Genomic DNA, 16,461 nt, shown 5'->3' with positions numbered 1-16,461 from the left:
CCCATTTTGCAAATGGAGAACATGAACTGTTTAAATACCACAATCATAAAAAACAATTTTGAGGGGCCTCTTAAGGAAGACAATAATATCATTACTATGTATGTCAAAGCTTGTTTCATTTCATGCAGTAACAAAAATCTGATGGTGGAACAAAAAAAAGGGGCGTACCAAAATATTAATACATAATCTAATATAATATAATTATATATATATATATATATATATATATATATATATATATATATATATATATATATACATATAATCATTACTATATATGTCAAAGCTTGTTTCATTTCATGCAGTAACAAAAATTTGATGGTGGAACAAAAAAAGGGGCGTGCCGAAATATTTATATATATATATATATATATATATATATATATATATATATATATATATATATATATATATATATATATATGTATATGTACATTTATATGTATCTGTATATATCCTCTTCTTCTTCTTTCGGCTGCTTTTATTCCAATGTGCATTCCGATATATATATATATATATATATATATATATATATATATATATATATATATATATATATATATATATATGTGTATCTATGAATATCTATGAATATGTTGATATATATGTACATATATATGTATATGTTGATATATGCTTTTATATATGTATATATGTATATATATATATATATATATATATATATATATATATATATATATATATTTTTATATATACACACAGTGTATGAATGTAAATATATATCTATATATATATATATATATATATATATATATATATATATATATATATATATACATATATATATATATATAAATGTATATATATATATACATATATATATATATATATATATATATATGTATATATATATATATATATATATATATATATATATATATATATACTTTTATATATACTTTTATATATACTTTTATATATAAGCCTGGTGTTGGCGCAGTGGTAAGGGCAGTGGCTTGGGATCCAAAACGTCCTGAGTTCAAGCCCCGTTGGGCCACTGAATTAATACACCAGGGGGTTGACTCAGCCTGTCATCCTTCCGAGGTCGGCAAAGTGAGTACCAGTGGACTGGGCCGGTGTATACCCTGGTTAAAATAGGTGTACCATATCCCTGTGTCGTAAGAGGCGACCAGGGTTGCGTCAGGAAGGGCATCCGGCGTAAAACATGTGCCAAATCACGATGCGGATCATACGGATGATCTGCTGTGGCGACCCCTAACGGGAGCAGCTGAAAGAAGAAGAAGAAGAAGAAGATATATGCTTTTATATATATATATATATATATATATATATATATATATATATATATATATATGTATATGCTTTTATATATGTATATCTTTACAGTATATATATATATATATATATATATATATATATATATATATATATATATATATATATATATATACATATATATATATATATATATATATATATATATATATATATATATACATATATATATATTCAGTGTATATATATATTCAGTGTATATATATATATATATATATATATATATATATATATATATATATATATATATATTGTTGTGGTTGATGAAATTCGCAAACCACCATTCAGGTCCCTTAGGTGAGATATCTCTGTAAGTATATGTGTAGTTAGGCCCAAACCCGTTGTTTAGAGGGAATAAATGTCATTCATTCGGGCTGCGACCCCTCTAGATAGCCGTTTTTCTTTTACTATCTTTATTTTGGACCAGCCGCCATTACTACCATTACTACCACCACCAACCACGTCTCAACAGCCATCACACAACAACCACCAACCGCAACGCCGCTTCACAACAACAGCCACGACCTTTACCGTCACAACTCGCCCTCGCAACCATCGCATCACCACCATTCCCGCGCCGCTTGTGGGCACCGATACTGGACTCATGCAGGGCGCGCACCGAGCAGCGGGTGCAAAGGCGCCGGCCTTTCCGAAGCAATCGGATCAAAAACGACTCATGCCCACTTCTGTTCCGTCCTATCAGTGAGCATGGGGCGATTTGGCCCCGCCTCCAGGTGCGTCGGAGTAATATCGCTATATGCAAATTCATGGATCAAAAAGCATTCACGCCCACTTTTCTTCTGTCCAATGGGGAGCCAGCCAGAGGTAAAGGGTCGAAGGTGAAGGAGCCAGGCCACGGGGGCTATAAAGGGCCGCGTTCGCTCGTAGTTGAGTAGTCAAGGAGAGTTCGCAGTTGAGTTGGGAAGAAGAAGAAGCAGTAGTAGTCAGTCAAGTTCAGTTCGGAGTTGAGTTGGGAAGAAGAAGCAGTAGTAGTCAGTCAAGAGCAGTTCGGAGTTGAGTTGGGAAGAGCCAGTCAAGAGAGGAGTCGGAGAAGGCAGTTAGACGGAGCTGTGGAGAGTTGGAGAGGTGGCGGCGGCGAAGGCAGTTGAGGGGGTGCTCGTGTCAGAGTCGGGGAGCTGCGGAGAGGAGAGGCCGGTAACGCGACCGAGGTCGTGGTGGAGACGCTCGTCGCGGGACCCGAGCCAGGGAGATATCCTCCTTCCCCCGAGCATCAACAACCCCCTCCTGTTTCCCCCCACGCTGAGATAGTGCGAGAAGGGGGCCCCGTTCCCACCCCATTCCAGACACTGTCCGCGAGGCCCGCGGAGTCGGGGCGCCACCGCCATTTTGTGGCTCATCAGATGGGTGGGCCCGACGCGGTCTCGGCCCCAGGCCGTCTGCCCCCTCATAGTGGAGGGTGGTCCCTTTTTCTTTTGCTTTGAGTATATGTGTTGTCGGCGCCGTCTATGAAGTAAAACTGTATAAGTGTTGCCGTGTGCTCGGTAGTCGGTGGTATATCTGCATTGTGTTTTGCTTTTACATTTGCTTTTTGTGTATTATTGTGTGTTTCTTCTTCTTTTACATTTGCTTTTGGTGTAATTGTATATGTGTGCTTTCCGTTCATCGCGAAATAAATGTGCTTTATGTTGAACTGTTTTCCCGTTTCGCTTCGTCTTTTCCTTTATTGAATCTCCATCTTACTTCACGTAAAGGGTTGGTCGTGGGCTAAAACGCCCGATAATTAATCGAACCGTCCAGGTTGACGATAACACGGCTCGGTTATCCCGATAGTACGGAACGGGTCGCTTAAAGGGGCCCGTGTCCGAAGTCGACCTGCGGCGAGGTGCGATCGCCCGGTCTACCATCCGTGTGGGTACTTAGGTAGGTCGAATTTGGCGAGCAACCCTATCCCACGCGGGGGGCCGATTGGCACGATCGTGGTGAGGCTGAAAGGCCCACCCGTGACTAGTTCCCGGCGTTAGTCCGAGAGGGTCACGACGGGATTGTCCGTCCGGTGGGCGACGTGCCGCGATTCGAGTTACGTGGCCGTTCGCACGCCGGCGGGCGCGAATCCGCAACACCGGTGTCAGGTCGTGCGATATAAACTCATCGCCCTCCTCGCGGCACTGGTATCGGAGAACGGGAACACGGGCTCTCCTGTCTCCAGCTAAATTCACGGGAATCGGTCCAGGGGTGAGAGGAGCGACCCCCGATTCCCTCCAAATTACGAGCAAGCTAAATTAACCCTTTACGAGAAATAAGATGGCGTCTCAAGGCGAGCGGGAGCTGGGGGTATTAGAAATGGATGTAGAATGTGTAGAATCCATGGTCCAGAATGAAAACCCCGAGCAGGAAATGTTGGTTGTGCAGGAACACGAACTCGTCCAACTGAACCCAGAGCCCGAAATAGGTGCGGCGGCGGCCGCGGTGTATGACACCTCCCCTCCCCCTCTCCACCAAAACCCCCCGATCCTTGCCGAAACGGCTCACCCAAGCGCACCCGACATGGCCCAGCTATGCGCCATGCTGGCGGCAATGACAGCGAGGATGGATACAAACACAAATGAAATGAAAAACGAAATAAAAGGCATGCACAAGCAAATGAACGAAATGAAAACGAAAATGGAAACAAACGCACTCGAAATGAAAGAGCTGCGGGGTGAGATGCAGAACATGGGCCAAAGCCTGCAGGCGGGCATGAAGGCAGTGGCCAGAGAGCTCAAAATGGCGACGCCACGTGTGGGAGCGAACGAGCTGGGAGTGAGTGCAACGGCTGTCGGGCCCGCGGTGGAGGCGGGTAAGGAGAAAATAATTCGGGGGACGTATTGGGCGAGAAGCGTGACGGAGACGTGCACGAGGGAGATAAGAGACGAGGTGAAAGTAATTGGGAGGGAGAGAAAAGAACAATTAATACGGAAAGCAAGGAGGAGGTACGCGGAGATCGTGAAAGAGCAAGGAGTGAAAAACAGGGAAGGACGGGAGCGACTTAAGGAGAAAGCAAGGTTGACCTACATAAAGATAAGGGAAAGACGCCAGAAAGAAGCAGAGACTAATAGACACGAGGGGACAACAGAAACGAATAAATGTACAGAGACACGGGAGATGGGAACGATAGAGGAGAGACTGCATGATAATGACGGGGTTAGAGACGCACACACACACACAGAGGTAGTGGAGGACGATGAGGTTGAGCTCGCGGAGCGTGTAGGGACCCGGTGCGAGCAGCGGGATAGCCTCCTCCAGGAACGAGGCGAGGGAGTATGCCCCCTTGAGGCGAGTCACGACCATGTGGGTTCGGTCGTGCTTTGCGAGGTCGAGGGGACGAGTGCTGTGGACGGGTGCACGCTGAGCTTGGGGGGTATAGAGGCCCCGGCGACCCTTGTGGGGACACGAATCCCCAGTGTGGTTGTCCCGGTGTGTGTGGTGTCGAGGTGTGTGTTCACGAGTGTGGCGAAATGCGTGCTGCAACGCACGCATAGCGCGGGTCCAAGGGCGTGTGTGAGAGCGACCGGGTGGGTGACAAAGACCCCGTGTGTGGAAGCGACCCCGTGTGTGAGTGGTGTGGTGGTAAGTGTGCAGAAGGGCGTGCTTCCCAGCGCGCCGTGTGTGAGTGAAACACCGCGGTTGAGTGCCCCCGCGTGTGTGAGTGAGGCACCGCGGATGAGTTCCCCCGCGTGTGTGAGTAGTATGGTTTGTGTGAGGGAAATGGCACGAGTGAGTGAAAGGCCGCGAGTGAGTGGAGCCACGTGTGCAAGGGAAATGGCATGCGTGAGTGAGCGGCCGAGTGTGAGGGAGACAGCGTGTGCAAGGTCGTTGTGTGTAAGGGAGATGTCGGTCGGCATGTGTGAACATGCAGCCGTGTCTCCCGGTGTGAGTTTAATGGTGAGGTGTGTTAGCGTCGTAACACGCGGGAGTGCGTGTGTGGAATGGAGACGGAGACTGCGACAGAGGAAAGAAAGCCGAGTAGCGGCTGTAGTTGTTTCGGGGACTGTGCCGGGTTCACCCAGCAGCGAGCACGAGGTCCGTGCTGTGCAACGCACGAGGCCCTCACGTGCTCGCTTGCGAGAGTGAAGTCCCGGTCCGGAAACGCCAGCGGTGGATTTGCCGATCCCGCGGACGGACAAAGTTTAGGCAGGATTACGGATTTGGACCGGACGGGTTCTCCACGCGATCATGTGTGTTAAGCTCCAACGGGAAAAGCATATGTGTTCGCATGGGGAACCCCTCGAGACGTGGGGCTTGTTTTTTTTATGCGCACGGTGACGTCATGGCTGCACGTGGGGTTGGAATCCGGCAGGAGGGGTATCCCTGCCGGATGGTACCGTCCAAGGAGGGATGAGGAACACGTGCAGCTGCATGACGTCACGGGCAGGTGCAAAGTGCGCGAGCTGTGAGTTGCCGCGCTGGTGTTGCGCATGTGGAAAAAAAAAAGAAAAGAAAAAAGCAAGCCTCACTTTCGGGTGCACAGGATTCCCTGGCAAGGGGTGGAAGACCCCCTTGACCAGGGCACAGGATGGAAACTAGTTAGGGGGAAGGGTTAGCTTAGTTAGACCGACTTCATGGGGCAGGGGTAAGTCCTCATGGAGTCCATGGAATGGATTAGTTAGAGGGATTGTAGCGAGATTTAGGTTGGGAAAGTTATTTTGGGACATCTGAAGACGGTGACAGACAGTGAATGTGTAGTGGGGACGTAGCTTAGCTACGTAGGTTAAAAGGAACGTGCTACTAGTTTAAGGGACGACGTGGGAGCACGAGTTAGTTCGGGGATGTAGTTAGAAGGATGGCAGAGTTCAGCGGTGAGTGTGTTGAAGAGTTGTTGGTGAGTGAAGTGGAAGCATGTGCTTGGTGAGTGAGTGAGGCCAGCGGGTCTGTGTGTATGGAGTGAATGGGGACTGCATGGTGCGATGAGTGATTGGGGGGGAGGAGTGACTCCCGCCCAAGGGACCCCCGGGGTCAGTGTAGACTGAGTTAGTGGGTTAGTCAAATTAACAAATATGGAAGTCGTTTTGCTGTTGGTGTGAATGTAGGCTCGAAACCCGTTCGGAGGGGTGCAGGAGTCCTGTTGACGGGCTGGGAGCGTGGCTGCGAAAAGTGAGTATCGCTGAATGGGTACCCCGGGCACCAGGCTAGTCGGCCGTGGTAGGCCAAGGGCCCATGGGGGGCCGGGATAGCGTAGTGGGCACGGGTGCGCCTGCTTGGTGCGGGGGCCCGGGGTGCCATTAGCTGCGTGGGCAGTGTTGTGGGCACGGGTGACCCTCGGAAAGGGGCCTGGGAAGCCAGCCTGCCACGTGTGCGTTTCAGGGGAGGTGCCATGGGGGGCACTCCCCGGTGTTTAGGGAGCTGGTAGGCTCGGAGGCAGTGTAGTGCCCGGGGGTGCCATAGCGGGAGATTCGGCAGAGGGTCGTGCCTGCCAAGGGGAGCCACGCGTCCCAGCCATGAGACCGTGTGAGGGCACGGAGAGAAAATTGGGGGGCGAGGCCCGAAATTGTGAGGACACCAACACAGGCGACGGGAATCTGGGTTGTTAGAACCAATAGTTTAAGCGAGAGGCACTTGTTGAAAGCCGCGGGGTAGTTAACAGTTAAATGGATAGGGTAGATTAGGAAGTGTACCCCTCCGCACCATCCAGCCCCTCGCTCTCGTTGTGGGCCGCTGGACCCACTTTGGGTTAGATCACTGAAGTCTGGGGAGGCCATCCTGAGGCTTCGTTGGGCCTCGACACAGGACGCTAGCTCTCCCTTGTTCCCCTCCGGGAAGGGAACGTAGGGGTTGGAAGTAGGCTAGGTGACAGGATAGGTTAGCCGAACAAGGACAGTACAGGGGGTTAGGGGATGATTTATCGTGGGGAAGTAAAAAAAAAAAAAGTTGGGGCTAAATTGGGGTTTGACAAATTAAGGGAGTGGGTATAGACAGTGACAGGCAAAGGCGATAGGTTGGGAGGGAGACCGTAGGGTAGGTCCGAGCCCGCCTTCCGAGTGGCCAGCACCACCGCACTCCCTCCACAAACCTCCACTGAACGGCAAAGGCTGGCCAGCTTCATCTGCTGGCTGCGTTGCTGCAAGGCAAAGGCCGGCCCACTTCATCGGCAGCTGTTGTTTTGCTGCAAGGCCTGTGCCGGTCGGATTGTCTGCAGCTGCTGTGCTTCAAGGCCTGTGCCGGCCAGATCATCTGCCGGCTGTGTTTGCCTGCAGCGGCCTTATTCTGCAGGCTGTGTTGCCTGCTCGCCTTTGCCATGCCATGCCCACTGCCCCTGTTCACCAGCCCCGTTCAATTTTTGCTTTGCCCCCCCTGTTCATTGCCATGTGCGCCAGCATCAGAAAGCAACAGTTTGCAAGCTGCGAGAACTGCCCTGTTGGCAGCTACAACACGGGCCTGCAGTGGCGGCCCATGCACCGTGTTTGCGTCCATCCATTCATCCATCCATCCGTTGTGTTCATTGCGTGTGCCACTTGAGCTGGCACGGAGACTGCGTTTGTGCAGCCCATGCACCGTTGTGGTTCACTGCGTTCAGTTCAAAAGGGAAGGCCTTGGACTGCATGTGAGCAGCCGGCCACGTTCCCTGTCACCTGCATTGTTTGAGCCAGAGATTGCATGCGAGCAGCCTGGCTCCCTGCTAACTGCTTTCTTTTTTGCAGAGTCCATTGATCCTGGGCCATGGTTTAGTGTAAAATTTGTAAGTTAAGATGTACTGTAAATATGAGTGCGCCCCCGGCATGTCTGTCCTAGCGCCGGCAATTTTATTTAAGTCGTCCGTGTGAGTGAGTTTGTTTAGGTAGTTACTCAGCCCTCAGGTTATTTATTTTGGGGATACGAATACCATGAATGTCGCCCTCAGGGATCCGTAGGTAAAATGTACTAGGGGAAAACTACACATGATGGCACACGAAAATTTGACGACTCGGGACGAGTCTGTAAAAAGGGGAGGGGGTAGTGTTGTGGTTGACGAAATTCGCAAACCACCATTCAGGTCCCTTAGGTGAGATATCTCTGTAAGTATATGTGTAGTTAGGCCCAAACCCGTTGTTTAGAGGGAATAAATGTCATTCATTCGGGCTGCGACCCCTCTAGATAGCCGTTTTTCTTTTACTATCTTTATTTTGGACCAGCCGCCATTACTACCATTACTACCACCACCAACCACGTCTCAACAGCCATCACACAACAACCACCAACCGCAACGCCGCTTCACAACAACAGCCACGACCTTTACCGTCACAACTCGCCCTCGCAACCATCGCATCACCACCATTCCCGCGCCGCTTGTGGGCACCGATACTGGACTCGTGCAGGGCGCGCACCGAGCAGCGGGTGCAAAGGCGCCGGCCTTTCCGAAGCAATCGGATCAAAAACTACTCACGCCCACTTCTGTTCCGTCCTATCAGTGAGCATGGGGCGATTTGGCCCCGCCTCCAGGTGCGTCGGAGTAATATCGCTATATGCAAATTCATGGATCAAAAAGCATTCACGCCCACTTTTCTTCTGTCCAATGGGGAGCCAGCCAGAGGTAAAGGGTCGAAGGTGAAGGAGCGAGGCCACGGGGGCTATAAAGGGCCGCGTTCGCTCGTAGTTGAGTAGTCAAGGAGAGTTCGCAGTTGAGTTGGGAAGAAGAAGCAGTCGTAGTCAGTCAAGAGCAGTTCGGAGTTGAGTTGGGAAGAGCCAGTCAAGAGAGGAGTCGGAGAAGGCAGTTGGACGGAACTGTGGAGAGTTGGAGAGGTGGCGGCGGCGAAGGCAGTTGAGGGGGTGCTCGTGTCAGAGTCGGGGAGCTGCGGAGAGGAGAGGCCGGTAACGCGACCGAGGTCGTGGTGGAGACGCTCGTCGCGGGACCCGAGCCAGGGAGATATCCCCCTTCCCCCGAGCATCAACAACCCCCTCCTGTTTCCCCCCGCGCTGAGATAGTGCGAGAAGGGGGCCCCGTTCCCACCCCATTCCAGACACTGTCCGCGAGGCCCGCGGAGTCGGGGCGCCACCGCCATTTTGCGGCTTATCAGACGGGTAGGCCCGACGCGGTCTCGGCCCCAGGCCGTCTGCCCCCTCATAGTGGAGGGTGGTCCCTTTTTCTTTTGCTTTGAGTATATGTGTTGTCGGCGCCGTCTGTAAAGTAAAACTGTATAAGTGTTGCCGTGTGCTCGGTAGTCGGTGGTATATCTGCATTGTGTTTTGCTTTTACATTTGCTTTTTGTGTATTATTGTGTGTTTCTTCTTCTTTTACATTTGCTTTTGGTGTAATTGTATATGTGTGCTTTCCGTTCATCGCGAAATAAATGTGCTTTATGTTGAACTGTTTTCCCGTTTCGCTTCGTCTTTTCCTTTATTGAATCTCCATCTTACTTCACGTAAAGGGTTGGTCGTGGGCTAAAACGCCCGATAATTAATCGAACCGTCCAGGTTGACGATAACACCGCTCGGTTATCCCGATAGTACGGAACGGGTCGCTTAAAGTGGCCCGTGTCCGAAGTCGACCTGCGGCGAGGTGCGATCGCCCGGTCTACCCTCCGTGTGGGTACTTAGGTAGGTCGAATTTGGCGAGCAACCCTATCCCACGCGGGGGCCGATTGGCACGATCGTGGTGAGGCCGAAAGGCCCACCCGTGACTAGTTCCCGGCGTTAGTCCGAGAGGGTCACGACGGGATTGTCCGTCCGGTGGGCGACGTGCCGCGATTCGAGTTACGTGGCCGTTCGCACGCCGGCGGGCGCGAATCCGCAACAATATATATATATATATATATATATATATATATATATATATATATATATATATATATATATATATATATATTCAGTATATGTTTATGTATGTATATATATATATATATTCAGTATATGTTTATGTATGTATATATATATATATATATATATCTATATATATATATATATATATATATATATATATATATATATATATATATATATATATATATATATATATATGAGCCTGGTGTTGGCGCAGTGGTTAGGGCAGCGGCTTGGGATCCAAAAGGTCCTGAGTTCAAGCCCCATTGGGCCACTGAATTAATACACCAGGGGGTTGACTCAGCCTGTCATCCTTCCGAGGTCGGCGAAATGAGTACCAGTATACTGGGCCGGTGTATACCCCGGTTAAAATAGGTGTACCATATCCCTGTGTTGTAAGAGGCGACCAGGGTTGCGTCAGGAAGGGCATCCGGCGTAAAACATGTGCCAAATCTCTATGCGGATCATACGGATGATCCGCTGTGGCGACCCCTAACGGGAGCAGCCGAAAGAAGAAGAAGAAGATATATATATATATATATATATATATATATATATATATATATATATATATATATATATATGTAGGGTAAGAATACTGATTCTGGCTCACTTTTCCCCATGTAAATGAATGGGGGATTTTCAGCGATTTATATTTTTTTTCCCTAAAAATAAATCCCCTTTTTATCCCAAGGTATATTTATTTGTCTCCCCTTTTAACTTGGAGGTTGAACCTCATTGAATTGAACACCTGAGGGTTGAACAGCTCACTCATTGAACCTATAAAGATTTGTTCATTCTCAAATTCCTTCAATAGTTTAATTTTCTTTGCACAATAATCCCCATCTAAAATATTGACAAACAAAACATTTGAATCTTTATATTTTTTAAGATACCCCATTTGTGTCATTACGAAATGATAAACTTCTCTTAATGCTCTCATCTGACCACCTCCTGAGCCACAGGTTATTTTTTGTTAAGCCCCGCCCACTTTTGTTAAGCCCCGCCCACTTTTCATAAGGTAATTTTTCTAAGCCACGCCCACTTTTCCTTAGCTCCGCCCACTTTTGCTAAGCTCCGCCCACTTTTCATAAGGTATTTTTTCTAAGCCACGCCCACTTTTCCTAAGCTCCGCCCACTTTTGCTAAGCTCCGCCCACTTTTCATAAGGTATTTTTTCTAAGCCACGCCCACTTTTCCTAAGCCCCGCCCACTTTTGCTAAGCTCCGCCCACTTTTCATTAGGTATTTTTTCTAAGCCACGCCCACTTTTCCTAAGCTCCGCCTACTTTTGCTAAGCCCCGCCCACTCTTACATCATTTCCAGTTCATCTCTGACTCACAAAGAAATCACTAGAAATTACAGGATGTTATGGTTTTGAAAAATTTCCCAATGAAGGCTTGCCTAGGCTTGCCCAGGGAATTTCCAAAGGAAACCACACCCACCAGTCTTTCTCTATAAAAGCTTCAAACCCAGGCTCCATTTTAAACATTTGTTCTTGCTGGCAATGGTGTTCTGTGTGCTTGTCTCAAACTCTCTGTCTTCTATGGAACTAAACCTTCAAGTTGATGAACTGGATTCAAACCTCTTATCTATTGAGGTAAGATTTTTTATTTTCCTATTTTCAAACTTTGATTGAAGCATACTCATTTAATAATTAAATAACTTAATTAATACATTATTATTTTCTCTCACAGGAAATTGTATCTGAAAATACTGCTTTTGCTACAACTTGGGGGGAAATTGTTGGCTTGGTTGAAGACCTTGAGTGGGATGACTTTGGTGTTCCTTGGAACTCTCTGTCTTCTATGGAACTAAACCTTCAAGTTGATGAACTGGATTCAAACCTCTTATCTATTGAGGTAAGATTTTTTATTTTCCTATTTTCAAACTTTGATTGAAGCATACTCATTTAATAATTAAATAACTTAATTAATACATTATTATTTTCTCTCACAGGAAATTGTGTCTGAAATACGAAATGAAAATACTGCTTTTGCTACAACTTGGGGCGAAATTGTTGGCTTGGTTGAAGACCTTATGAGCGACCAAGACCCACAGAACGAGTTCGTCCTTGATGACCCAACCAAAGAGTTATACCTTGGAGACCAGCAAAATCCTGAAAAAGAGTTTTACAGCAATAGTACTCATTGTGAGTTATCAAGACAATACCCACTGAACAAGTTATACCTTGATGAGCCAGAATACAAGTTTTACCTTGGAGACTCACAAATTTTGAAAAATCAGTAAATGAGTTCTGCCTTGATGGTTTAAATAACTACCTTGGAGACTCAGGAAAAGGGTTTTGCCAAGATGGTTCTAAATATGGGGCCTACCTTGGAGACTCACAAATTTTGAAAAAATCAGTAAATGAGTTCTGCCTTGATGGTTTAAATAACTACCTTGGAGACTCAGGAAAAGGGTTCTGCCAAGATGGTTCTAAATATGGGGCCTACCTTGGAGACTCACAAATTTTGAAAAAATCAGTAAATGAGTTCTGCCTTGATGGTTTAAATAACTACCTTGGAGACTCAGGAAAAGGGTTCTGCCAAGATGGTTCTAAATATGGGGCCTACCTTGGAGACTCACAAATTTTGAAAAAATCAGTAAATGAGTTATCCTTAAGAGACTTTGTAAGTTGGTTTTACTTTGAATACTTGAAATGTGGGTTCTGGATTGATAACTCACAATGTGATACATATCTTGGAAACTCAACGGGAATGTGGTTATACCTTGAAGACTTGGAAAGTTGGGTTTATGTTGGACACTTGAAACTTTTTTGGGGGCTTTTATTTATTTATTTATTTATTTATTATTATTATTATTTTATTTATTTATATTTTGGAGACTTTTGGAGTTGCTATCACTCTTTGGGATCTAAACCTATCGATGTAGTTCTTTGTCGGATGGTGCTTGATGGGAGCAAGATCAAGAAAGTTCTGGGAAGAAAGTGCAGGCTTACTCCCCCTTTCTACGTCATCAAACCTGAAAGCCTTAAAAGACAGAATTGGAAGAAGAAAAAAAAAAAACGTAAAAATATATATATATATAGGTGGAAATCTCATTTTGAAAAAGACATTGTGTTGGGCGAGGAGTGAGTTGGGGTTGAGATTTTGAATGTGAGGGTTGGGGTTGAGATTTTGAATGTGAGGGTTGGGACACACACACACATACACATCAACAAACAAAAGTTAAGCCTTGACTATTCAGTTGAGGATTCTGTGTTTGGGGTTCACAGATCTAAGAACGTCCCCCTTGACACACATTATATACTGTTATACACCTCGGACTTGGCCCTCGAGTGTCCACAACGGTGTATAGTAGGAGGGAGTGAAGCGCCAACCTATTGCTCCCATTACACACACACACACAAACAAAAGTTAAACCTTGACTATTCAGTTGAGGATTCTGTGTTTGGGGTTCACAGATCTAAGAACGTCCCCCTTGACACACATTATATACTGTTATACACCTCGGACTTGGCCCTCGAGTGTCCACAAAGGTGTATTATCTGCTTAGTTTTGTCTTTTGTAATTCCTGTGAATAAAATGAACCTAAAATCTCTTCCCCTTCCAAATCATATATTTTATAAGTCCAAGGAACTGTATCTATTACATCAACAATTTTAAAAAGTTCTTTCGTCCATCGTTCAGTAAAACCCTTTTCAAAATGAGATTTCCACCTATATATTCTTACGATATCACCAACTTTGAACTTAGGTTTTCTGACATTAATCTCTTTTTCATATTTTAATTTTGTAAATGTTTCTGATGGCTTCATATTCGTTGACGTGTGAATCGTGTCATTATACTTATCCACAATATCCTGAATAAAAGATGACCATTGTTGTGAACCGAGTTGTGTGAATTTTTTATATAGTCTCTCTTTTAAGGTACGATTAAAACGTTCAACAACAACTGCCTTCCCTTCATTAAAGGTACTGTATAATGTAATACTGTTATTTTTTAGAAAATTCATAAATGTCTTGTTATAAAACTCTCTACCCTCATCAGTCCACAATTTCTTAGGTTTTCTCTTACTTTTATTAAATATCTGTTGAAAAGCTAACATAAGAGTATTACCTGTTTTGTTTTTTAAAGGGACAACCCACGCATATCTACTCCTCAAATCAATAACGGTTAAAGCATACTTGTACCCCTTATCATTATTGAGTTCAATCAAATCAGCAGACCAGATATAATCAACTTCCTTGGAATAAACTTTCCTTCTCTGAAACTTTGTGAATATTGGTTTATGTAATTCATCAGCTAATTGCTCTTCAGTCTTAATGGCATCATTGGAGCCTATAAGTTTTTTGAATTTCCAAGTCCAAGTTTCAATTTAGCACTAATCATCTTCTTCACGATGAACCTATCAACTTTTTCTCTCAAGGTTGGATTTTGTATCAGAGACAAATTATATAACATTTCTCTATCGGCTTCATGCTTTTCTTCCAACGTTGTGGTATTCCCATAATCAATATCGTGTCTCATGCACACTTCATCAACTCTATTGATTGGTTTACTCCAGGATTTAGGATTGTCTGCCTCATCTAATCTTTTATCCAAGTTTGTGCCTGGACCACAGAAAGAATACCCTGGAAGATGTAATTCCCCTGGTATTCCAGTAGTTGTAAATTTACTTCCTGATAAAAACTTTTGTATATCTCCTCCGAGTTTGTGTTTGGAGATAAATTGATCGTCTTCTGCACCACACACCGAACATATACCTTTTTGTATAACCCTGTTATTTTTACTTTTAATATATGAAATATTTTTAGTATTAGTTTTCTTTTTACATTTGAGACAATAACTCATTTATTTATGAGAAAAATTTCTGCAGAGTGCAAAAACCTTTTTAGTTTCCAACATGCACATTTGAATCTTAATTTTTAAAACATAAAGAATCCTTAGAAATGCCTTCACTCTCTCCTCCATTTATTTAAGAAAAAACTTGAATTAAAATACATGTCTTCTCGATGTCGATAGTCTTGTCGAAAGTATTGCAAATAGACTTTTTAATTCTTTGTATTCCTCCCTGGTGAGATAAGTTAATTTCTTTAATACCTCTATTCTTTTTGAATCTCACTGGTTTCCATATTTTGATATTTATTCATTCTCTCTCTTTCCTCCCTCTCTCTCTTCTCTCTTTCCTCCTTCTCTCTCTCCTCCTCCTCCTTTTCCTCCTCTTCCCTCTCTTCTTCAACTCCTTCCTCATCCCTTACTATACTTGAATCGTTTACACCCCATAGAATATTATACATATATTCATCAGGATTTCTTGTTATTCCTGTATCCAAAATAATTTTTTTACAACAGGATACCAATAAAATTTCTTTTGAATTTCTAAAAGAGCCTTACCTTTTCTTAACCTTATAATTTTTTCATTATTTAACATTCTAATTAAATCTAAAGTTGTTGGTTTATCAACATCAGCATAATGCCAATCTTTTATTGAAAATACCTCATTCTTATGTTGTAGAACATATTTATTAAAATACCGAATACCCTTTTCTTGAAGGTATGCTTGAACACAGAAATGATAATTTTCTTGAAGCCTTCTTGCTGTCATTTATGTATTAGAAATATATGTTAGAATAATATTATGGCACGAAACACCTCCCCATCTTCCCATAGTTAAATCATTTTGTATTTCCTTACTTATTATATATAATCCTGTTTTTTCTGTTTTCATGAGATAAACAAGGGCAAAACCATTATTATATTTACCCTTATTAAATTCTTTTATTTGTTGTTTACTAATCGTGGCTCCACAAAACTCATTCTCGATACCAAGTGGATAATATTCTTCCTTACGAGACTGATTTAATTGTTCCAGGTCTTCGAGGTTAATTTTAAATGACCAATTATACCCTAAATCATTCATATCATACCCCCATTGTTCTATTCTCATACAAACGATACGCCCTTCTTTATAAAAATTTATTTTAATTCGAACTGTGAATTCTGTATGACCTGGAGATAATATCAACACTTCTGTATCTTTAGAATACACAGCCGTTTTATTTAAGTATATATATTGTGATAAATCGCTTAATCTCACCAAGTCATTCGCGTCAGTCGGGCTTGGATAATTTTTTAATTTATAAGCATTTTTCATGTTAATATTTTTGTTTATATTATATTTATATCGTTCAGCCTGTGCCTTTGTGTAATAATTTGATAAATCAATATCCAGTTCTTGAGATACACCAAAGATAGAACCATCTTTACCAACATAAGTCATTTATATTAGATTAAAAATAATATCATAAAATTTTTTATTTTTGTTGAGTTGAAATAACACATATAGACATAATTGACCACAACACTTGGAATTTAATTCTTGGACTTGAAATGTTTGATAAACACCATTCTGTAAGAATTTTATGACTTCAACAGGTGGTGGAAGACCAA

General features: G+C 44.0%; 1 protein-coding gene across 1 annotated transcript; it reads left to right on the top strand.

The window, feature by feature from the left end:
- Positions 1 to 10,621: 10,621 nt before the first annotated feature.
- On the top strand, positions 10,622 to 13,898 carry LOC147016608 (uncharacterized). The gene is made up of 3 exons (XM_085845414.1): positions 10,622 to 11,645; positions 11,743 to 11,907; positions 12,005 to 13,898. Exons 1-3 carry the CDS (start codon positions 11,553 to 11,555, stop codon positions 12,293 to 12,295), a joined length of 549 nt encoding a protein of 182 aa, XP_085701540.1. The 5' UTR covers positions 10,622 to 11,552; the 3' UTR covers positions 12,296 to 13,898.
- Positions 13,899 to 16,461: the final 2,563 nt, after the last annotated feature.

The sequence above is a fragment of the Eptatretus burgeri genome, chromosome 11 (genome assembly GCF_056783735.1).
Source record: "Eptatretus burgeri isolate ZD-2024b chromosome 11, Ebu_testis_v1, whole genome shotgun sequence".
In the NCBI taxonomy this organism is placed as follows: domain Eukaryota; kingdom Metazoa; phylum Chordata; class Myxini; order Myxiniformes; family Myxinidae; genus Eptatretus; species Eptatretus burgeri.
The sequence above is the reverse complement of the archived record's forward strand: the minus strand, read 5'-3'. Positions and strand labels throughout refer to the sequence as shown.